The sequence below is a fragment of the Balaenoptera musculus genome, chromosome 5 (assembly GCF_009873245.2).
Source record: "Balaenoptera musculus isolate JJ_BM4_2016_0621 chromosome 5, mBalMus1.pri.v3, whole genome shotgun sequence".
In the NCBI taxonomy this organism is placed as follows: Eukaryota; Metazoa; Chordata; class Mammalia; order Artiodactyla; family Balaenopteridae; genus Balaenoptera; species Balaenoptera musculus.
The window spans coordinates 140,425,294-140,447,471 of NC_045789.1; the positions used below are offsets into that span (position 1 = coordinate 140,425,294).

Here is a 22,178-nt window from a genome sequence, read left to right on the forward strand (position 1 = left end):
CACATCCCTGTTCAGGAGAGAAGTGCGGCGGCTGCTTCACACCCCCCACGGTGGTTAGAACTTCAGGGACAGTTAGGCGCACGTGTTGGCGGGAACGCGGGGCAATGGGAGCCCCCGTACACGCTGGTGGGAGTTTAAAATGGTACAGCTACTTTGGAAAACAGTTTGCCATACGACTCCGTGTCCACTCGTGGGTATCCCCCCGCGACAAATGAAGCAGGCACGCACACAAAGACTTGTCCGTGCGGCTTTATCCACAAAGACCAAACTGGAAGCTCCCCAGTGTCCGTTACCGGTGACTGGACACACCCTCGGTGCTCACCCTCGCAGCCCTAAAGGGAAGGAGCGGTGGGCACTCAGCAAAGATCACCTCGGGGAGCAGCCGGCCCCTTCCCACGCTGGCGCCTGTGCTGTGACTGTGTTTATATAAGATTCTGGGGAGTGACCTGCAGGCACAGAGAGGAGACCAGAGGTCGTCTGCACGTGGTTTGGTGGGAGGAATTACACGGGGCCACCAGGAGCTTCGGGAGGACGGACGTGTCCAGTATCCTGACTGTGGTGATGGCTCCTTGGATGTGCGTGTTTGTCTAATTGCGTGATTTATAGAATGGCCGCTATGCCTCCATTAAGCTGCTTTAAGATGGGCTGTGTTACCGAGGACGCCTGCCGTTGGGATGGTCAAGTGTGTGGACCACGGCGCTTGAGGCGGGTTCCAGGCAGGCCGGGACAGCGAGAGCTTCAGCCCCTGCCCTCGTGCCTGCGGGGCGGCCCATCAGCTCAGCACCCTCCACCGGAGAGGAAGGGAGAGGCCGTGCCGGGACCCTGGGCGGGGGCTGGGAACAGGCGCACGGCTCCTGCCGCACCAGGTGGGCTGGGGGCCCGACAGCGTCGGCACATAACTGCTTTCTGATCGGGCCACCTTTGCCTCCCTAAAACGAACCTTTTCTGTAGAATTCTGTAAGAAATGCCAACCTTCAGTCCCAGCTCTGGCTTAGCATTTGGCACTGCTGTTTCCGTGGGAGCCTGGCCCACCCCAGCCGAGTTTTGGCATCGTTCTTGTGCTGATTTCACAGAAATAGCCAGGAGGATTTCCTTCTTTTCCTCCCTTCCAAGAACATTCTAAACATCGTAGGAATTATCTGTTTCTTGACTGTTTGAAAGAATGCATCTGTGAATTCTTAGACACAGTTCTGAGTTTTTGACAACATTTTTTAGAAAATCTACTTCACGCAGGTTTTCAAGTGTATGGATAGAGTGTAAAGGTGTTATTTGATCACTCTAACGTCTAATGTCTAATGCAGCTGATTCTCCCGCATTTTTTCCTGAATTCGCGTATCTTTGTGCCCTTTTCCCGTCCCCTCGACCCGAGCAGCCTGCCTGTCCACGTCCGCGGTGTTTGAAGCTCCGCCTCTTTAGGGCGGTGCCCTTGCTGTAGGCTGGGCTCGCCCTCCCCCCGCCCCCCGCCCCCAGGCCGGAGCCCAGGTGTGAGGCCCTATGGCCCCAGGGGTTTGCGGGCTGGCTGCCCCGAAGATCTCACTAGATCTTGCATCGCATCGAACTCAAGCTCCCAGAAATGCAGTGACTGTAGTTTCACCCGTGTTTTCTATTGAGTAAGAGAAACTTCACGTCTGTAGGGTTGGGAGGAGGGCTCTTGTTCCCAGTTTCCCTGTTTCTCGTGCTGTCTGCTTTCCTGACACCATCAGACACTCGGTCTCATTCCTACTTTGAAAACATGTTGAGGTTGTCTCTGCAGTCTGACATTTTTTTGTGAGACATGGGATTATAAATCGATTTAAATTTTCTCTTTTCTTATTGTGATAAAACGTACATGACATAAAACTTGCCGTTTTAACTATTTTTGGGGGAGTGGGGCTGCATTGGGTCTTCGTTGCTGTGCACGGGCTTTCTCTAGTTGCGGCGAGCAGGGGCTTCGTTGCCGTGTGCGGGCTTCTTATTGTGGTGGCTTCTCGTTGTGGAGCACGGGCTCTAGGTGCGCGGGTTCAGTAGTTGTGGCTCGCGGGCTCTAGAGTGCAGGCTCAGTAGTTGTGGCTCGCGGGCTCTAGAGTGCAGGCTCACTAGTTGTGGCACACGGGCCTAGCTGCTCCACGGCATGTGGGATCTTCCCAGACCAGGGCTCGAACCCATGTCCCCTGCACTGGCAGGCAGATTCTTAACCACTGCACCACCAGGGAAGTCCCTTAACTATTCTTAAGTGTACAGTTCAGTGGCATTAAGTACATTCACTTTGCTGTGCAGCCATCAACATCCGTTTCCAGAACTTTTCAATCTTCCCAAACTGAGACTCTGTCCCCATGAAGCACTGACTCCCCCACCCCTGGCCCCCACCATCTACTTTCTGTCTCTTTGATTTTGCCTACTTTAGGGACCTCGTGTAAGTGGAATCGTACAGTATTTGTTCTTTTGTATCTGGCTTGTTTCATTTAGCATGATATTTTTAAAGTTCACCTGCATTGTAGCACGTGTCAGAATTGCATTCCTTTTAAAGGCTGCATAGTATTCCATTGTATGGCCGGGCCACATTTTGTTTATCCGTCATCTGTCGGCGGGCGTTTGGGTTGTTTCCACCTTTGGGTTACTGTGAGGCTGCTGTTGTGAGCACGGGGCACGTGCATCTACTTTCGATTCTCTCAGTGTTCCTGCTTTCGGTTCTTTTGAGCTTATACCCAAAAGTGGATTTGCTGGATCCCATGGTAATTCTATATTTAATTTTTTGAGGAACCTCCATACTGCTTTCCACGCAGCTGCACCATTTTAAGTTCCCACCAGCAGTGCACAGGCCTCCGGTTTCTCCACATCCTGGCCGACACTTGTTCCCGGGGTTGGTTTTGGTTTGTCTGTGTTTTAAATAATGGCCATCATAATGACTGTGAGGTGAACCTCTTCGTGGTGTGGACGGACATTTCATTGCTCTTTGTGAACATTCCATGAGTCTGAAAAAAACACAGGCTTTTTTTTTAGGATCTAGGTTTGGCATGAACCTGGTTTGTAACCTGCCAATCTGTTTTCTGTCTTTAGATAATCATAAAAACGTACACAGCGTTTTTTTTCTCCTTGGCTGCACTCGGCCCTCGTAGTGAATGGTGGAGCCTCCCGCACGCGGCCGCCTGGGACTCCCTGACATGGGGGCATCGTGGCCGCGTGGCCCTGTGCCCTAGAGGTCAGCTCGTCTCCAGCCATTTGCAGGGGCCGCAACCGAAACAAACAGGCCAAGTCAGCGGCCTCAGCAGGGGCTCCTCCAGGGACGGGTGTAGTTTATTGGGATGGATGTAGGGAGGGGCCGGCGGGGTGGATGGGTGAGTGGATTCTGAATGCGCTTGAGTGTGATTGCGGCCCAACCCACTGCGAGCACACACCCGCCCAGACTATGGGGGCACCTTCCTGGGCTCCCCAGCAATAGACATGGTCGCATTTAAAACATCCCCAGGGCTTCCCCGGTGGCGCAGTGGTTAAGAATCCACCTGCCAGTGCAGGGGACACAGGTTCGAGCCCTGGTCTGGGAAGATCCCACATGCCGCGGAGCAGTTAAGCCTGTGCGCCATAACTACTGAGCCTGTGCTCTACAGCCCACGCGCCACAACTGCTGAAGCCCATGCACCTAGAGCCCGTGCTCTGCAACAAGAGAAGCCACTGCAAAGAGAAGCCCGCGCACCGCAACAAAGAATAGCCCCCGCTTGCTGCAACTAGAGAAACCCCACACGCAGCAATGAAGACCCAACGCAGCTAAAAATAAATAAATAAAATGAATTTTTTTTTTTAATTAAAAAAAAAAAAAATCTCCAGTCAATGACCTTCTCACTGTTACTCTCCAGGTGTTTCCAGGACCCACAGCAGGGATGCCATTTCCCATCCGTAAGGCACCTGGATCAGATCTCCTCTGACATTTATTCTGCCACGTGAACCCTAACTTTATCTAAACCCCCAAAAAAGAAAAAAGAAAGAATTGTTGGAGTTTCCGTTGGAAGCGTAACCCAGGTTGCGTACAATCACGTATTAACTTTGGAGGAACTGGCATCTTCATGACACTGAGCCAGCCCGTCAGGAACCTCAGGAGTCTGTGCAAAGCCGTCACATTTAAGGAGGTGATATTTTCTACATGCACGTGCCATAGGTCTCTTTGTTAAACGTATTCCTATTTTCTACATTTATAATCATTGTAAATGGACCATTGTTTCCATTTATGTTTCTAGCTTGTTACTGATAGTATGAGGCAAATTTTAAAAATTAATATTTATCTATAAATATTGCACTTAGTCATTCTGCCACATTCCATCATTGGTTCTGGTTGGTTTTCACTGGAATGTCATGAGTTTTTTAGGTATATGATCATGTCACCGGCAAAAGAGGTGGGTGCGGAGAGAGAGAGAATTTGATATCTCCTTTTATAGTATAATACCCCTTAATTTTTCTCCTTATGAAATTCAGTAGACCCTCCAAAACAATTTTTTAAAGGTAACAATGAAGTTCCTAAATTTTCTCTTTTTCTTCTTTAAAATTAAAGGCTATAATTTTTCCTCCAAAAACAGTTTTAGCCATGGATCCTAAGTTTAGACAGAAAGTGCTTATTTTTCTTTGCTTTCTAGAGTTTTTACAATTTCAGTTTTTATTTCCCCTTCAACTTAAGGATTAATTAGGGACATGTTTCTAAAAGTCAAACTTGTAAAGTTATGGGTTTGGTCGTCTTTTCATTATTTGTGATTTGACCGGGTGATGACTGGGGAAGATGGCCTGTATAACATCTCTCATTGCTCGTTTGTTAGGGTTTTAGATCAGTTTGGCTGTGATGTGATTGACGCCGGGTGAGCACTGCCTGGGTGAAGTGCGTTTCCCTGGGTTCTGACTGTTGCACGGCCCCTTGGCAACCCGCAGCTCCCCACCTGCCCTGGGCCCCAGGCAACCCTGACGTGTTTGCGGTCACCATACACTGATTTGCACTTCTGTTTACATTAAGTGAAATCATAGAATTTGTGCCTGGCTTTTTTCACTCAGCGTAAAGGTTTTAAGATTCCTCTACGCTGCCGAGAGCATCAGTGCCCTCGGGTGGACGGACCAGCCTTCGTGTGTCCGTTCACCTCCTGACGGGCGTTGAGGGGCCTCTCTTTTGGGCTCTTACAGATTGGGCTGCACAGGCCGTTCACACTGCGTCTCCATGTCTCTGGGTAGATGCCAAGGAGTGGGATTGCGGTGGAGGTGCACGTTTAATTACAGGAAACCGTCAAACTGTCGTCCCAAGCGGCTACACCCCCGCCTTCCGGCCGGCCACAGGCGAGGGTCCTGGGTCCTCCCCGGCTTCCCAGCACATGCTGTGCTTGGTCTTTCTCATCGCAGACACTCGTGTGGGCGCCTGGTGGTCTCGCTTTGTGAGTTCAGTTTGCACCCTCACGACCGAGCGTGTTGATCAGCTTTTTGTAAAAGCAGACACGTCTTTTCAGGTTCTTACTTGCCATCTGTATCTCTTCTCTGGTAAAATGTGTATTCAGATCTTCTGTTTTTAAAATCAGGTGGTTTGTGTTCTTGTCCTTGAGTTGTAAGAGTTCGTAATGTATTCTGGATATAAGAGTTTATCAGACGTATGGTCTGCAAATATATTCTCACAGTCTTGCCTTTTTTTTTAAACAGTGTCTTTTGAAGAACAAAAGTTTTTTGTTGATGAAGTCCAATTTATCAGTTTTTCTTTTAAGGCTCATGCTTTTTGTCACCTATGTAAGGAATCTTTGCCTAGGTCAAGGTCACAAAGATTTTTCTTTTATGCTTTCTTCTAGAAATTTTATAATTTTAGCTTTTCCATTAGGTCTATTACTGAGCTTTGTATAAGGTGTGAGGTTAAGGAAGACATTTTTGAGTTTGTGCGTTTGCATAGGAATATCTCATTGTTTTAGTGCCACTTGTGAAAAGACTATCCTTTCTTCACTGAACAATCTTTGCAACTTTGTCAAAAACTCACCTGACCATATATGGGTGGGTCTATTTCTGGACTGTCTATTCCATTCCGTGGGTCCCCACGTCAATTCTCCTGTCAGTACCATACTGTCTGGATTATAGTAGACCTTGGAAGCAAGCAGGGTAAGTCCTCTAAAGTTGTTCTCCTTTTGCTAAATTGTTTTGTCTATTCTAGGTCTTTTGCCATTTCCATATAAACTTTAGAATCAGCTGGTAAATTTGTTCAAAAAGGCCTATTTGCATTTTGTTTGGGATTGCACTGAATCCATAGATCAGTCTCGGGAAAACTGATCTCATAGCAATGCTGGGCCCATGAACATGGTGTATCTCTCTATTCGTTTAGGTCATTTCAAATTTCTCTCAACAATTCTATAGTCTTAGGTAAAACAGGCTTGCACATCTATTAACAATATAGTCATAGATTTTTATGTTTTTGTCAGCATTGCTAATGGAATTGTTTTTATTACTTTTCTTTTTAATAAATTTATTTAGTTATTTATTTATTTTTGGCTGCGTTGGGTCTTCGCTGCTGTGCACGGGCCCCCTCTAGTTGTGGCAAGCGGGGACCACTCATTGCGGTCGCCTCTCCCGCTGCAAAGCACGGGCTCCAGGCACGTGGGCCTCAGCAGTTGTGGCTCTCAGGCTCCAGAGCGTAGTTGTGGCGCACAGGCCCCGCCACTCCACGGCTTGTGGGATCCTCCTGGACCAGGGATCGAACCCACATCCCCTGCATTGGCAGGCAGACTCTCAACCACTGCGCCACCAGCCAAGCCCTGGAATTGTTTTTAAATTTCATCTTCCAATTGTTAGCTGCTAATATATAACAATCCATTTGTTTGTTGTTTATTAATCTTGTGACCTTGCAAGATTCACTTATTTGTTCTAGTAGTGGTTTTATAGATTCCTTCGACTTTTCTGCACAGATGATATGTTGTTTGTTAACAAAGACAGTTTTACTTCTTCCTTTTCGATCTTCATGCCTTCTGTTTCTTTTCTTGTCTTAGTGCAATGGCCAGACCCTCCAGTACAAGGGGATTGGGAGCATCCTTTGCTCGTTACTGAGTTGAGGAAAGTGTTCAGTATTTCAGCACAGACTATGATGTTAGCTGAAGGGTTTGCTAAGGTTTTGTTTGTGGCTGAGTACATAATACATAGCTGTTAAATGTTTAAAACTCATTATTTGCCAAATATGCACTGAGCACCTACTATGTGCCAGGCACTGTTGCAGGTGTTGGGAGGACAGCCATGCGCTGGTCAGGGTCCCTGCTCTCAAGGCGCTTACCTTCTGTTGGCAGAGACTGACACAAAGAAGCCAGCAAGCATATAGTGTCACTTCAGGTAACGAGACGGGCTATGTAGGACCATAAAGCTGGGTGATGGGACGGCGGGTGGTGAGGGCTGTTTTTCTTTGCCCACTTTATTTTGGGTTCATATTCAGATTGATAATCAATAAAAATTTGTGGCGTTACGTGAGAGTCTAGTTTCATGCTTCCCACAAAGGGCTCAATCACCCCAGGGAAATATGGCTCTCTTCTCCAGGGTTCTGAGGCCCCTGCTGTCACTGGCCACGTGTCCGAGCCCCGTGTCTGTGTGACTGCAGGCAGTCTGTCCACTCGGTCACTCTGCCTCCCTCCCCTGCAGAACTGCACGCTGTGTCCCACGCATGGCAGCCCCTGGCGGGTTCACCTCCTCTGCGTCTCCCTGCGGTGTCTCCTGACCAGGGGCCTTCGCATTTCTTTATGCAACACTCTTCACTTGCCAATTGTCACAGAATTTCCTTTCTAGCTCTTGAGAGTCTGAGTGCGATTGCACAGATCTGTGACTCAGTTTGTGGAGAACAGACATTACATTACGGAGTCTCCCCATCCATAAGCATGACAAGTATCTTTCTTTACTTAGGTGTTTTTTAGTTTTTCATTAAATTTCATAATTTTTCCCATAGTTTTATTTCAAGTTTAAAAAGTATTTTTCTCTTTTAAAAAATTGACTTTAGTCTAAATGCAACATGGTACCCTGGATTGGATCCTGGAACAGAAAAAGGACATTAGTGGAAAAAGTGGTGACATCTGAATACAGCCTGCGGTTTGGTTGACAGCACAGCGTAGGTTATTTTCGCTTTGATGAACGTACCAGGGTTAACACGGGGTGATGGTGGCCACTGGCGTTCAGGAGCCCTTGGACTACCTGCGTGACTCTTCTGTAAACCTAAAATTATTTCCAAATGAAGTTTTAGAGATCAGCTTTAATTTACGTACTGTTTAAATGGACATCGTTTCCATCACGTATGAGGTAGCGTAAACGGATGCAGCCAAGGTGGTGAATGCTGAGAAGGGTTTTGACCACAGGGGCCACCAGTGCACCCAAGGAGTCCCAGGAAAACCTGTCTAGAAAGACCCTGGGTTGGGAGCAAGTAGGAGGCGGTTCGGGAATTCAGCGCCAGGAAGAACGTCAGGTGCAAAGGCCCCAAGGTAGGGACGTCGCAGCCCCTCACTCCACGTCGCCGCCCGCCCCGCCTCCCCCCACCGCGGGCCTGCAGAGAAATCTGAGCACCTTCATCTCCTACAGGGTCGGGGTGGGTATTACGTCAGGGAGGGAGGAGGACCGGGGGTGGGGGGGGGCGTGGACGGAGGGACAGGGCAGAGCTGCGGCAGGCGGAGGCCAGGGCAGGCCCGGGCCAGACCCTGTCCACAGGCCGCGGTGCGGGCAGACCCCGTCTCCTCCTGTGCGGGCACCCCGCGGACGCTGTTCTAGAGAGCTCTCTCTAGCTGTTGGGTTTCTGCGTAACCCGCACCCCGCACCCAAGTGTGGGACCTGCTCCAGCGTTAGAAAGGTGCCGCCACCTCCTCCTGCACTGAGGTCGTCCCCGGGGCTTTGTCTGACTGTCAAGGAGGGCTGGGACCCCCGCCCCCGCCCCGGCGCTCCCCTCCCCGCTAGTCACCGGCAAGCTGAGGCTGCGAGAAGGGCCAGGGCAGTGGGGGGGTCAGCCCCTGTGCCCACACCCCTACGTGGCCGGCGCGGCCGGCTGCGGGACCCCCGCCTGGGATTCGGGAGGTTTGGGCTGCGGCTGGCGGTCCAGCCTTGGGCACCGTGTGGGGACGGGGCGGGGGGCCGCGTGCGGAGGCGGGGTCGGGTGAAGGGCGGGGGCCGCGGGGGAGGGCCCGCAGCGTCCGTGCCGATTTTGGTGCCGGGCATCCACACCGCGGTAGAGTGAGCGTTGGTGCCCCGCCCCGGCCGTGGAGAGACCATCCGGCCTCCAGCGTCCCCTCCGCGTGCTGGGGTAGCTCCCCCCGGGCCCTCTCTGCCTCCTGGGGGCCAGCGCAGCGCTCCGGTGGGGGCAGGGCCAGGCCCCTGGTCCGGGGTGGGGCTCCTGGTGTGCAGAGCTCAGCACACAGCGGGGGCTCAGTGAACGCCTGTTGGATCACTAGGCCCAGAGCCCACACAGCTCGTTGGAGGAGCAGGTCTGGGGACCCAGACCACCCAGGCAGGGAGGCCCCTCCAGCCCCCACCCCAGCCTCCACCCACTTTCCCTCTTGGGACAGAGATGTAGACGAGACTGGTTCACTCACGTGTGCCTTAAGATGCCAGGACTTTCCGGGGGGAGAAAGAGCTATCAGTCGCTCTCACTTTAGCGTGAACGAGCTCGTTCAAGGGGGGAGATTTGCGTGAAAGCTGCCCGCCGAAGCTGTGGGGGGCCCCCCCGGCCAGGGAGGCTGGGAAGGTTGCAGTTGCTAACGGACTGGGGCTCGCTCCTGCTTCCCCCACCGCCTGCCGGGGACGGCAGCCCCAGGGGCGGGGAGATGCCGGCCCCTCGTCCAGGGAGCGATGAGACAGTGTATCAGCAGCCCTGCTTGTGACCAGTCTCCTTGAGCCACTGGCTTGAAACCTCCTCGCAGAATTCTGCAGATGTGGGTGGAAACTGACGCGAGGCTCTTGCTTTTCTGTTCGCGTCTGTATCTGCGCCGTCGGCCGAGCCCCGTCCAGGCGGGCTCCCCGTCCCTACAGTCTGTGGTGGCAACTACCCTGCGACCCTGTAGTAGTTTCGGCAGCTAGGAAGACCCACGTGGTGCAGGCATGGCCCGGCCCGACGGAGGTCCAGTTTTCAGCCCAGAGCACTCAACCAGAAGTTGCCGCCTTCCCACCAAATGGCTCCCTCTGCCCACACGGGGGGAGGGGGTCACTCCCGAGGAACCGGCAGATGCAGCATTGGTGCAGGTGTCTGCAGGGCAGGGAGTCTCTCCAGGTTCCGTGCAGCACGGACCTGTGCAGCCTCAGAACAGAACGGGAGTCCCTGGAGCGCGGAGGACAGTGCAGTGGAGACTCCGAGAGAAGCGGGCAGGACAGAGCCGGGCCTCGAAGCCAGGGCGGGGAAGGGGGCACCCCTGGATATGGGTGTAGAGAGGTGGTGGTGTCAGCACCCACCCACCCACCTCGTGGCTTGTTCCCGAGGCGTGGACTCAACTAGCCCTGGGCCGCGCTTGGGAGGGACCATCACGGGATGAGAGGACAGAGGCAGGACCTGCAGAGACCGGTGGCTAGAGAGGCGGGGGACAGGACGGCGGGCACAGGGCAGCAACCTGGCCCGGGGTCCCCTCAGGAGTGTGGCTGGTTCCCAGGGGGTGTGCAGGGGTGACGGGGCGCTGGCTTCACACCTGTCGGCCGTGTGTGGGTGTGTGCGGGGCGCTTCTGGGGGACTGGCCGCAGGGGCTGAGATCGGCTGACCCGCAGCGCTAACCACTGCGCTCCCCTCCCCATGATGCCCGTGCATCCGGGTGCAGCGGGGCTGGGGCCGCTGTGGGCCAGGACCACGCTCTGAGGCTGTAATTATGCATCTCTGTCCCAGGGGCCGAGCCGGAGAGAGCATCCAGGGAGGTGTTTGTTGTCGCCTGTGAATCAGGAGCTCACGAGGAAAGTGGGGCTGGCGAGGCAGAGAAATTATGGCCTTGGTGCTGCCACATGCAGCTGCCAGCAGTTCTGGGCCAAGGCCGGCCCCCAGCCCTACACAGTGGCCGAGAGCCCGCCAGACGCCTGTCGCCTGTCCCCCGCGCCTCAGCCCACACAGCCGTTCGCCCAGCCATGCTGCCACCTCGAGAGGCTGAGCCTCTGCTGCATTCCGGGCCCAGAGCGGACACACACACACACACAGCCACCCACAGACACCGACGGACACACACACACACACACACACACACACAGCTACCCACAGACACCGACAGACACACACACACACACACACAGCAACCCACAGACACCGACAGACACACACGCTCCACCCCCGGAGCTCACACAGACGCACCGCCGCACACACAGCCGCAGCACAGAGGCCTGCGTGTGCAGTTGAGCCCCCCTTACAAGCACAGCCTGAGGCCGCTGCCCTGCTGCGCGGGGGAGCCGGGCGGGACGGGAGTGGGGCCGGGACAGGGCGGGCCTGGCCTGACTCCCGCCTTCCTGTGCCCAGGGGCCACCAAGGACATGGGGAAGATGCTCGGGGGTGACGAGGAGAAGGACCCCGATGCCGCCAAGAGGGAGGAGGAGCGGCAGGAAGCGCTGCGGCAAGAAGAGGCGGAGCGCAAGGCCAAGTGCGCCAGGATGGAGGCGGAGCGCGAGGCCATGCGCCAGGGCATCCGCGACAAGGTGGGCGCGAGGACGAGGACGGCCCCTGCGCCGCGCGGACCGGGTGCTGCCAGGCGAGGGCCTCCGGCTGCCCCTCCCTCCTTGCGGCTCTAGGACAGACCTTGGGGGTGGTCCAGTGGGAGGGGAACAGGCAGCTGAGGGCACCGCCCCCCAGGGTCCACGTCTGCCACACGGGCTCACCAGGACTGGGGCCCACTCTGTGGGGCCCCTAGTCCTTCCTGGCCCTGACGGCAGGGACCCGGTCCCGTCCTCCCGGGCTCCTTAGACGGGGTCAACCCTAACCCAACTCTTCCTGTTGCTGAGCCCCGGGACTGCCCCAAAGGACCCGGAGGGGAGGCCCGCCCGGAGGGGAGGGGCAGGGCAGTCAGGGGCTGGCCCACAGGCAGGCCCTGGGTGGGTGAGTCGTCATGGGCGGGGGAGGCACCTCACCACCCCTGGGTGGGCCTCGGACAGGGTGTTGGGGGAGCGGGTCTGTGAGCTGTGAGGTCTGGCTGGGGGCTGGCTGCAAGCTGGAGGCCACGACCTTTTCCAGAACCATCTGGGCGACCTTCCCCTCTGTGTGAGGGCAGTGAGAGCATCGTCCCAGGTGCGGAAACCGAGGCCCAGAGCAGGGGCGGGTGTATGAGGCTGAGTCGGCAGCTAGGCCACGGGTGGGCTGTGCCCCAGGGGCATGTCCACTGCCCAGCCTCAGTTGCCCATCCAGCGCCTGGGTCAGAAGCGCTGGAGAGGCCGGGAGAGGGCAAGTGTGGGGCAGCAGCTCTGGCCTTGTCCGGGGTGGGCTGGGCTGGGCGCCAGGTGGAGGAGAGGAGCCCTCCCTAGGAGCCCAGGGCGTCCCTGAGCCACGTGGCCTCCCAAGGTCCACACCATCTCGGGGCTCGCCCGCCACCCTTGGCCCGGCACAGGCCAGGCCCCTCCATCGAAGGTGCTCGATTCCAGTCACTGGGTCCTGGAGCCCAGGTGGGGAACTCAGTTTGGGGGATGCTGCTTCGCTTGCTTCTGTCCTGGCCCCTCACCCCGACACCCCGTCTCTGGGCCCGAGGGAAGCGCTCCCAGACATTGGGGATGAAATCTGTGGGTAGGGGGCCAGGTGGGGGGCGGTCGGGCCTCCCGAGGGCATCTCCACAGTCCCCAGCCCTAGGGGGACCAGCCAAGATGCCCAGGCTTCGGGGCGGGACGGCTCAGGCCGCAGAACCCTCCCACCTACTTGGTGTCTCAGCACCTCAGCCTGACGCAGAAGCTGAGGCGGGGCACAGGCGGGGCGCCTGCAGGTCTCTGAGGCGTCCCCCACATTGATGGGGGCGTGGGGGCCACTCACCCTGATGTCCCCCCGCTGATCACTGGACACCTTTCCTGGGACCTGCAGAAAGTTCGAGTTGATTTTGCTGGGATGGCAGCTCATGAGCTCCCCACCCCCAGGACCAGCCCTGCTGCCGTCCTGAGTTGAGGACTCGAGGCTTTTTGAGCTGTTTGCGGAAGAGCCAGGAAGTGCGCACCATGGATCAGACAGCAGAGACAGCCAGACCCCACTCAGGCTGTGCTGGGGGACAGCAGCGTAGCCATCCGGAAATGGAGGACAGGGCTGGGGGGAGTCAGAGGATAGAGAGACAGAGACAGAGATACAGACAGAAACAGAGAGGCAGAGAGAAAGAGAGACAGAGACAGACTGAGAGCCGCCCAGGCAGAGTGTCTTCTGAGAGGGGAGTAATGGGGGGTAGCCGCGAGGGAGGGACAGAGACTGAGCGATGCGGGGGGAAGGATGGGGAGGACCATCTGTCCACTGTCCGTCTGTGTTCAGCCAGCCTGCCAGCCATGGCTTTGCCCCAGGTGGACACCTAGTGGGGAATCCTGGGGGGTGAACTTATTTGTCCCAGCCCTCGAGCCCCCAAAACAGGTCACAATGTGTGGCCAGGTCGGAGCCCCCTGGGGGTGTGGCACTGTGGGCATGGCTTCCCCAGTCTCCCCCCTTCTGAGCCAGGTGCCCAGTGAGCCCCTGCCCCAAGCCTCGGGAACTATCCAGGGGCTCAGGTATGCATGTAGATAGGGGCCAAGGCTCAGCCAGGGTGTGGGTGGGGGCGGGCGCTGACGGTGTGGGTTTCTGTTCATTACACACTCCGCTCGTTTTGCCTTTAATAGCAAAGGCCCTTCTGTCCCTCCTCTCTCCAGACCCGCCCGTGGCCCCCATTTCTCCCAGGGCCCCAGCCTTACGTGTGCAGTGACCTCTTCCCCCCCCACCACCCCAACGGGGCTCCCACTGCCGCAGGGCCTTTGTGTGACTGCTTCTCTCTGGAGCTCCCTGAGGCTCCTCCCTCCCCGCCCCCTCCCCCTCCTTTCCTGTTTTATTTTGCTCTGCACCTGCCTTCATCTGACGCACTCATGCTTTTTACTTGTGTGCTGTTCATTGTCCTTCCCTCACGGGGAGGGCAGGAGCTTTGACTGCCTGCACTTGGCGCTTGGATGCTGAGCTAGCAGTGAGTGAATGAATGAATGAATGAGTGATGAGTGAATGAATGAATGAGAGAATGAGTGAGTGAATGAGTGTGTGAATGAATGAATGAGAGTGATGAGTGAATGAGTGAATGAATGAATGAGTGAGTGAGTGTGTGAATGAATGAGTGACTGAATGAGTGAGTGAATGAGTGTGAATGAATGAGTGAATGAGTGAGTGTGTGAATGAATGAATGAGTGAATGAGTGAGTGATGAGTGAATGAGTGAGTGAATGAGTATGTGAATGAATGAGTGAATGAGTGAATGAGTGTGTGAATGAATGAGTGAATGAGTGAGTGTGTGAATGAATGAATGAGTGAGTGATGAGTGAGTGAATAAGCATCAGCTCCAGGGTCCTCTTCTTCCTCAGAGACATCTAGTGGGACTTAAAGGTCACAGAGTGAGTCCCAGTGGAAGTGGGGATGTGCCCCACCCTGAGGGCACCTGAGGTCCTGCAGCTCCATGTGAGGCCAGGGGGCAGGGTGACCCTCACCCACCCCCACCCGCCAGCCAGGGGCAGGCGATGGATCATGTGCTCCCCTGTCCTCAGGACCCCAGCTTCCGGGGCGGCCACATGGAAGGCTGCAACCCTTGGCAGAGCCCCAGGGCCCTCCAGCCTGTGCCCCGTGGGTCCCCTGGGCAGGGGTCCTGCTTCCCCAGACGAGCACCCCGCCATCTGGGACCCGCATTGGGTGGGTGAGCACCTTCGCTTCTGAACCGCCTCCATAGGCCCCAGGCTGCTCCTCACCCCCGCCAACCCCCAGACCCGCCATGGCACCACCAGCCGCAGCGGCAGGCCTCACCCCACCATGCCTGGGGCCTGCTTCGTGTGCACAGCCAGGGTCTGATCTGGCCCGCCCAGGGGGCGGGGTGGTGTCTGCTGAGTCCAGTGGCCAGGGCAGGGGTCAGAGCTGGCCCCCGCCCCACACACTGGCTGGGCGCAGGTTTCCTCACCGGCCCTGCCAGAGCAGTTCTCCTGCTGTCGCGGGGTTAGGCGGGACTAGTGGGCCAGGGCCCGTTCCTGGAGGGCGGCCTGCAGGGACGGTGTGGGGTGCGTTGGGGAGCACACAGACGCCTGCCGGGGCCCCCCCGGCCACCACAGAGCTGAGTCCGCCGGGTGGGGGCCTTTCCTGGGTGACTGCAGAGCTAACCAAGGCGGTAGCCACTGGGCCAGGCCTGGGGGTGTGCAGGGAAGAGGGCGATGGTGAGCTGCCCCCACTCGTGGGTCAGAGGTGGCTCAGGACAGGTCTGCCACATTCTGGACGCTGGAGCCCCAGGAGCCCCAGGTCCCCCCAGAAGTGGACGGCGCTCAGAGTGGGAGGAGAGGCTTCCCTGGCGGTGCAGGGTGCAGGCCAGAGCACCCGCCTAGCCCCGGCTGTCCTGACTCTGAGGGGAGCTCAGCGCATGGCGCCCCTGCCCACCGACCCCTCCCCCTCCCCACGCCCCCAGGCCCTGCCCCCGCGAAGTCCACCGGACACCCGTGTCCTCAGAGCCCTTCTCCACCCGGCATGCTTAGGCAACCCCCTACTGCCCTCCTGCTCCCCACAGGTGGGAACCCTGGCCTTCAGGTGTGGCTCCCCCAGTGGCCCTCGCTGGCCCCGGGGCTCCAGACCCACTTCTTCCAGCCCTCTCCTGGTGCCGTGTCTCCCCACCCACCCCCAGACCTCATGTCTGGTCAGAGAAGAGGGTGCCGAGCTGCATGGCACGGGATCCCACCGAGCTGCGCCATACAGGGCCCCATCGGGTCGGGGGGGTCCATCAGATGGGGGCCGAGGGGCCAGGCCGGGGTCACGCGTCGTCTGGGCGCCCAGCTCCCCAGGCGATCTCGTCTGCATTCGGGACTTACCATCTCACGCGCCGGCTGGCGCTGCGCGGGTCCAGGTGGGAGGGGAGGCTGGTCCCCCTGCGTCATTTGCATACGCTCTTCCTGATTTGCATACCCACCTTCTGGTTTGCGCACGCACTGCCAGGTTTGGTGCTTCCAGCTGCCCACGTTCCGCAGCCTCGAGCCACAACCACCCTCAAGCCAGCGCCGAGCTGGTGGGTCCGAGTCGATCCGGCCCCCACACCCCAGGTTTGTGCTGAGAATAACAGGTGTGGGCACATACGGATTCTCACCAGTAACGAGCACCGCATTGCCCAGGGTGCTGGCCGCCCTGGGCTCCCTCCCGGCCACAGGGTGTGCGGTGGGGCCCTGCCAGCTCAGTGGTTGAGGAGGATGGGGGGTGTCCAAACCTGCTCTCAGCCAGACGACATCAGAGCCAGGCTCTGGGAGGGACCCCAGAGAGTAAGGCGGCCCTCAGGTTTGCCCAGAGTGGCGTTAGCCTCGGAATGATCTTGAGCCTCAGGGGAGCGACTGGGTTGGGGCCTGGAGTCTCCTTCCTAGACCCTAGAGGGGAGGACCCTGACACAGGTCCCTTCCCAACCCCGAGTCAGGGAGGTCCCTCTGCTTGACCATATACCACATGTTCCCGCCCTTACGTGTGTGCCATTGTCACCCGCCCGTTCCGCCAGCGCCGTGTGTTTCCCTGAGCATGTGCACCTTTGCTGTGAGTGTGTGTGGGCTTCGGCCACCACAGCCCCCCATGGTGACGGGGTCGCGGCAGGTGTGGTGACCCTGGAGGAGGGCCATGCTCCTAGGGCCAGTCCACCCGAGTGGCTGCAGTCTGGTCGGCTTGTCGCACTCTCTGCCCTGAGCTGACCTGACGGTGCTCAGTGGGGAGGCCCTCTGGGCAGCGTGCCGCTGCTCAGAATATACTCCGGTGCCCTACGCCCCCCACCCCGCATGGAGACCCTTTCCCCGCTCCTGGCTCTTGTTCACGGTGCAGGGGGGCCTTCAGGCTGCCTAAGGCCCCTGCTGAAGAAGGGTAGACAAACCCTCCTCCCTCCCTCCTCAGTGGCTGAGGGGACCCCGGCTGCGCTCTGGTCACCGGTGGGCCAAGAGCATGGCTTCCCTCTCTCAGACTCTGCTGAACGTGGGCCTTGCCCCCCCCCATGCCTGAAGCCATCCGCAGCCTTGAGGGAGGAGCTGGGTGCCGAGGTTTCCCTCAGTAAGCTGGGGAGTAGGACACAGCCAGCCCCCAACCCCCAAGTCTGGAAACAGAGGGAAGGGTCTTCTTGGAGGGCCAGGGTGCCCTTCCCCTCCACACCCCCCCACACACACCTGCCACGAGCACCAGAAGCAGAGCCCACCGCTTCCTTCAGGAGGGGCTGGTGAGGAGAGATGACCGGGCATGGGGGATCCTCCCCAGGGCCAGCAATCCTGCGCTGTGTGCTTCCCAGGAGGATTCTGCAGCCTGTCAGTAATTGATAATCGACCATCGCTGACACCCACGTGCTCCCCAGTGCTTCCTCTTTACCCTCATCAATGCTTCTGCGCCCAGACATTCCCTAATGTGTAAGCCAGGACCTCAGACCTGGCCAAGGGGCACCCCTCTCCCCAGCCTGGGCGGGTCCTGAGCTCTGCCCACCAGATGGGCGACCTGCCCCGCAACACACCAGGCCAGCTTGGTCCCACCTGGTTCCCACCAGCCCTAAGGCAGGAGGTGTTTCCCGTGTCTCATGGCCGCATGACCGCAGGCTCACACGCCATCAGGGCTCTGTTCATCCGGGAGGGCTGGTGAGGGTGCTGATGGGCCTGGCGGAGGTGGGGGTTCGTCTCCTAGAAATTTATTTCCTCGGTTCTGGAGGCTAGAAGTCCAAAATCAAGATGTCAGCAGGGCTGTGCTCCCTCTGAAACCTGAGGGGGAGAATTCTTCTCTCTTCTAGTTTCTGGGGGCTTCCGGCAATGCTTGTGTCCTTGGCTTGTGACAACGTCGTTCCGAACCCTTTCTCCGTTTTCATCTTCTACTCTGTGTATCCTTTTCTTTCTCTTACAGGGAAACTCTCTTTGGATTTAGGGCCCAGGAAGAGCTCATCTCTATTCTTACCTTAATTATATCTGCAAAGATCCTATTTCCAAATAAGGTCACATTCTGAGGTTCCAGGTGACATGAATTTTGGGGGGACACCATTCAATCCACTGCTGAGGGGAGATTCGGGAGAGGGCTCAGGGCAGAGACACACGCAGGAAACCAGAATTGGGGGCGCTCAGCAGTGCCCAGGGGTGTTGCTGAGGGCACACCTAGATGGGGTTCCAGGACATCCACCTGGAAGTGACCGCCGGACACGGAGCATGCAGAGTGACCCTCCAGGGACTGGGGTCTTGGTGGCATCCGGGGATACTTGGCCAGGCAGGAGGGTGTGGCCACGTGTCGCCGGACCGAGGATCTGGGCTGCGTGGGGCCCGCCAGCCACAGAACACCGGCTTCTCCACCGCTGTGGGCAGGCGTTCCGCCCCGGCTCCCTCGGCTCCGGGACCACAGCCCAAGGCGGGCTGAGGACTGCGCCCACTTCCCCGGAAGGCGGGACCGCAGGAGGGCGGGGTCACGGCCTCAGCGCCCCGCCCCCACGGAGAAACGCGACTTTCGTCCTTCCCCCCCGCTCCCTCTCCCGCAGTTCCACCCTCAGCGGGGTCCCCCGTCCAGGCTCCCGGCGTCGCCCCCGCCTTCTCCGAGGGGGTCTCCCCGCCCCTCCAGGCAGCCTCCGGGGTGGGGACCGCTCCTGCCGGGGGTCTTGGTGGTCGTCCGCTCCCGCACACGCCTTTCTCAGCCGCAGGTGCTGCCTCCAGAGGCCCCTCGGCCGATCCCGCAAACGCAGGGTGGGTCTAGCCCGCCCGGGTCCCGAGAGCGCCCCTCCCGGGGCTGGGACCCGGGTCCGGGACCTGCCCGTCTGACCCCGCCCGCCCTGTCCCCCGCAGTACGGCATCAAGAAGAAGGAGGAGCGCGAGGCCGAGGCCCAGGCCACCATGGAGGCCAACTCGGAGGGCAGCCTGACGCGGCCCAAGAAGGCCATCCCGCCGGGCTGCGGGGACGAGCCGGAGGAGGAGGAGGAGAGCATCCTGGACACGGTCATCAAGTACCTGCCCGGGCCGCTGCAGGACATATTCAAGAAGTAACGCCCCTGGAGCTGGACAGGAGCCCGGAGCCCCGGCCCCTCGCCCACCCCCGTCCTGCCCTCCGCGGAGGCGCCTGAAGGGATGTCGGGCGCAGCGTGCAGCCCCCCAACGCCAATATAAGCCATAGCCCTAGGTCTGTCCGCGCCTGGCCCCCTCAAGCCTTGGGAGCCTCCGCCCGCCTCTCACCCCATCCCCGCAGCGCCATCGCCACCGCCTCCGAGGGAGGGGCGCCCGGCCCCCCACGGCCCCCGCGGTCCGGGCTGCAGGCCCCGGGGACTAGCCTCCGGGCTCCTCCGGCAGCGGGTGGATTGGACCTACCCCAGAGCCTGGGAAGCCCCTTCTCGCTCCTCCCTTCACCGCCCACCCAGCAGGGCCCATGGCCAGGGACACCAAAAGGGCCGGCCCTGCGTCGTGGGCGCCTGTCGGGCCCACCCTCGGGAGCACAGCCATAGTAGGCGGCGCGGTCGTGAGGCCGGGGTTGGGGCTGGCGCCTGGGGCTCAACCCCCCGGGGTCAGCCTGGACCCCAAGTCCTACCCCGCACCGACGCCCGGGTTGCTGAATCTGCCGTCCACCCATCTCCATCTGCACCCCTTCCCTTCCTCGTCCACCTGTGTCTGTCCTCCCGCTCCCTCCTCGGCCCCCTCCTCGGGAAGGCTTTGCTTCTTAGGACTGCTGGGGCCTGTTCTCTTCTCCAGGAAGGGAGAGAAAGCGATAGGCTTAGGGGGACACGCTCAGACCCCCGTCCCTCACACACCCCTGTCGCTCAAGCTCTTCGGCGTCCGTGAGCCCAGCTGAGCCCGGCCCACTCCCCTCCCTGGTTGGCACCTCCCGTCCCCTCCGAGGCTGCTCGGGGGACGCCCTGCCCTCACCCTCCGAACACCTACACCTTCACCCAGAGCCCGGGAGGAGGCCCAGAGCCCTGTGGGCCGAGCGCTGTGCACAGGCAGGAGGGCGTGGCGCGGAAGGCCGCCCCCGCGCCCTGCAGGCCCCCGAGGGTGTCGTCCCAGCCGCAGAGCCCGCCCGGTTGGACGGAAACGACCGCGGGCCTCCCAGCGTCCCCGTGGCCTCTGCCCTTGTGTAATTTGCATCACAATATGTCGAATCTCAGGTAAATGAGGTCTTTTGTATTTGAGGAGTTTTATCTCGACAGAAAGCCCATCACCTCGGTCCCTGGGGCCCTTTCTGTCCACATCAAAAGTTCATCGTGTCCAGTGTCGCGGGTCAGGGGCGCGGCCCTCCCCAGCTCCTTAGAGAAGCCATAACGACTAGACTGCAATACCGACCCCTGGCGCTCACCCCCACCATCCCCCGCCGTCCGCGCTGCGCCCCGACACCTCCCGGTTCCTCGTCTTTTTTAAATGCCTGTTTTCACACTTTAAAAAGCCAGCTCTGAGCAGACAGGGCGTCGTCTCGTAGAAACCCCGCATCCCGTCCCCAGCGCGTGGGGCGCCCGAGCAGCCGAGCTTAGTGTAGACCGTGGATGTCCTCTGTCCGTCTGTCCCGGCGCCTGCGCTTCCTCCTGCATGTCGGGGGCCAATGCGTGTGTTCTCTCTGGATGGAATCACAGCCAATAAACACCACAGTGATTTAAGGCGTGCGGCCATTCCCTCCGGAGCCCTGATTTCCCTGGGAGGCGATGCGGGTGGAGGGTGCAGCCGGGGTCATGGCGGGAGGGCCAGAGCCCGCCGGGATGCACACCCTTTGGGCCCTGTCGGACGACCCCCACTAGCCCCCGCACCCGGCCAGATGGGAACACCTTCCCCTTTCGCTGGGGCCGCTGCAGGGGCTCCCCGCCGCCCTTTCTCCCTAAGGTGGTCCCGGCCAGAGTCATCTCCCCCTGAAATGCAGCCCGGCCCCTTCCTCAGCGCCCCCTGCCCCCAAGTCTCCCACCTGCAGCACAGGCCCCACCCCAGGCCTGTCCTGCCCCACAGCTATACCGGGCCCTGGGGCCCAGGTCCCACTGTGCTGGCCACACCTTGGGCCCAGCGGGGAGCTGAGGCTCAGCCCTGGGGGTCCTCCCTGTGCCCTCAGGGAGGCCTCTGTGTCCCACGCCTGCCTGTCAAGGCTGAGGCCTGACGAGGTGCCCGTGGGACCTGCTGGCTCTGAAGCCTGGCCCGGGGTACCCTGACCCCACCCCGAGATGCCACGGCCACTTGTGTCCCCAGAAAGGCCTTGTTTGACCTCCATTTCTGGGGGCCTCTCTCCAGGAAAGTGGTATCTGTGACCTTCCTTACACTGCTGGCTGAGAACGCACGGGAGCCTTCCAGCAGAACCTGCCCAGTCTCAGCAAACAGAAAGGACACACTTGTCCCCCTCCCCACCCCCATTCCTCTTCCCCTCCCCACCGAGCTGTGCCCAGAATACTGCCCTGGACCCATTGCCCCTTTGCCTCTGCCTCAGAACTTGGACAGAAGCCTTTGTAGCCAATTCTGGCTTTGGGATCTGTGAGCCACCGCCCCCAGCGTAGCTGCTCTTAGGAGGGCACCCCACACAGCCCCCATCATCAGTCTCCACCCCCCCCCCCACTCACCCCCAGCCTGGCCTGGACTCATCTGAGTCTTGAGCAAGGAGCCAGGTGTGCCGGCGACCTGGATCGCCTTCCCTTGGGACCCCAGCCAGCCCTTCCTCAGTGCCTGGTGGGGCAGACCCCTTGGGTGCCCGGTCCCAGGACTCCAGGGAGAGGCACTCGTTCACGTCAGGCTTGCCGAGCCCCCATGCTGTGCAGAGCTCTGTTCTAGGCACCGGGGGTAATTGAGGTCCCTTCCTCCTGGGACTGATTGTTCCAGTGGCCAGATGATAAACACATAAGTCAGGTGGTGGTTTCTTCCGTGTAGGAAATGGAGCAGCATAAGGGGGCAGAGAGGATGGTAGGGTAGCTATTTCACCTCCGAGGAGGTGACATGTGCAGACAGGCCCCAACGAAGAAAGGAGGGAGCCCCGTGGGCCTCGGGAGGGAGAACATTCCAGGCAGAGCCCTGAGGCAGGAGCCAGCTGAGCATTTCACAGTGGCACGGGGACTCCGCCTGCCGTGCCCTTGCCCCTGGGCTTGCTTGAGGACCACACTGCCTCTTCACAGAGCCTCCTTCCTTTCAGAACAGTTAACTCTA

General features: G+C 58.8%; 1 protein-coding gene across 3 annotated transcripts in view; it reads left to right on the plus strand.

Annotated features, from left to right (window-relative positions):
* The window catches only part of CPLX1 (complexin 1), a 39,368-nt gene extending 18,706 nt beyond the window's left edge, over positions 1-20,662 (plus strand). For all 3 annotated transcript variants that reach the window (XM_036853103.1, XM_036853101.1, XM_036853102.1), the window contains exons 3-4: positions 11,414-11,589; positions 18,873-20,662. In XM_036853103.1, the coding sequence (XP_036708998.1) occupies positions 11,414-11,589; positions 18,873-19,070 (374 nt within the window). In that variant the 3' untranslated portion in view covers positions 19,071-20,662. The remainder of the gene's footprint in view (positions 1-11,413; positions 11,590-18,872) is intronic.
* Positions 20,663-22,178: the final 1,516 nt, after the last annotated feature.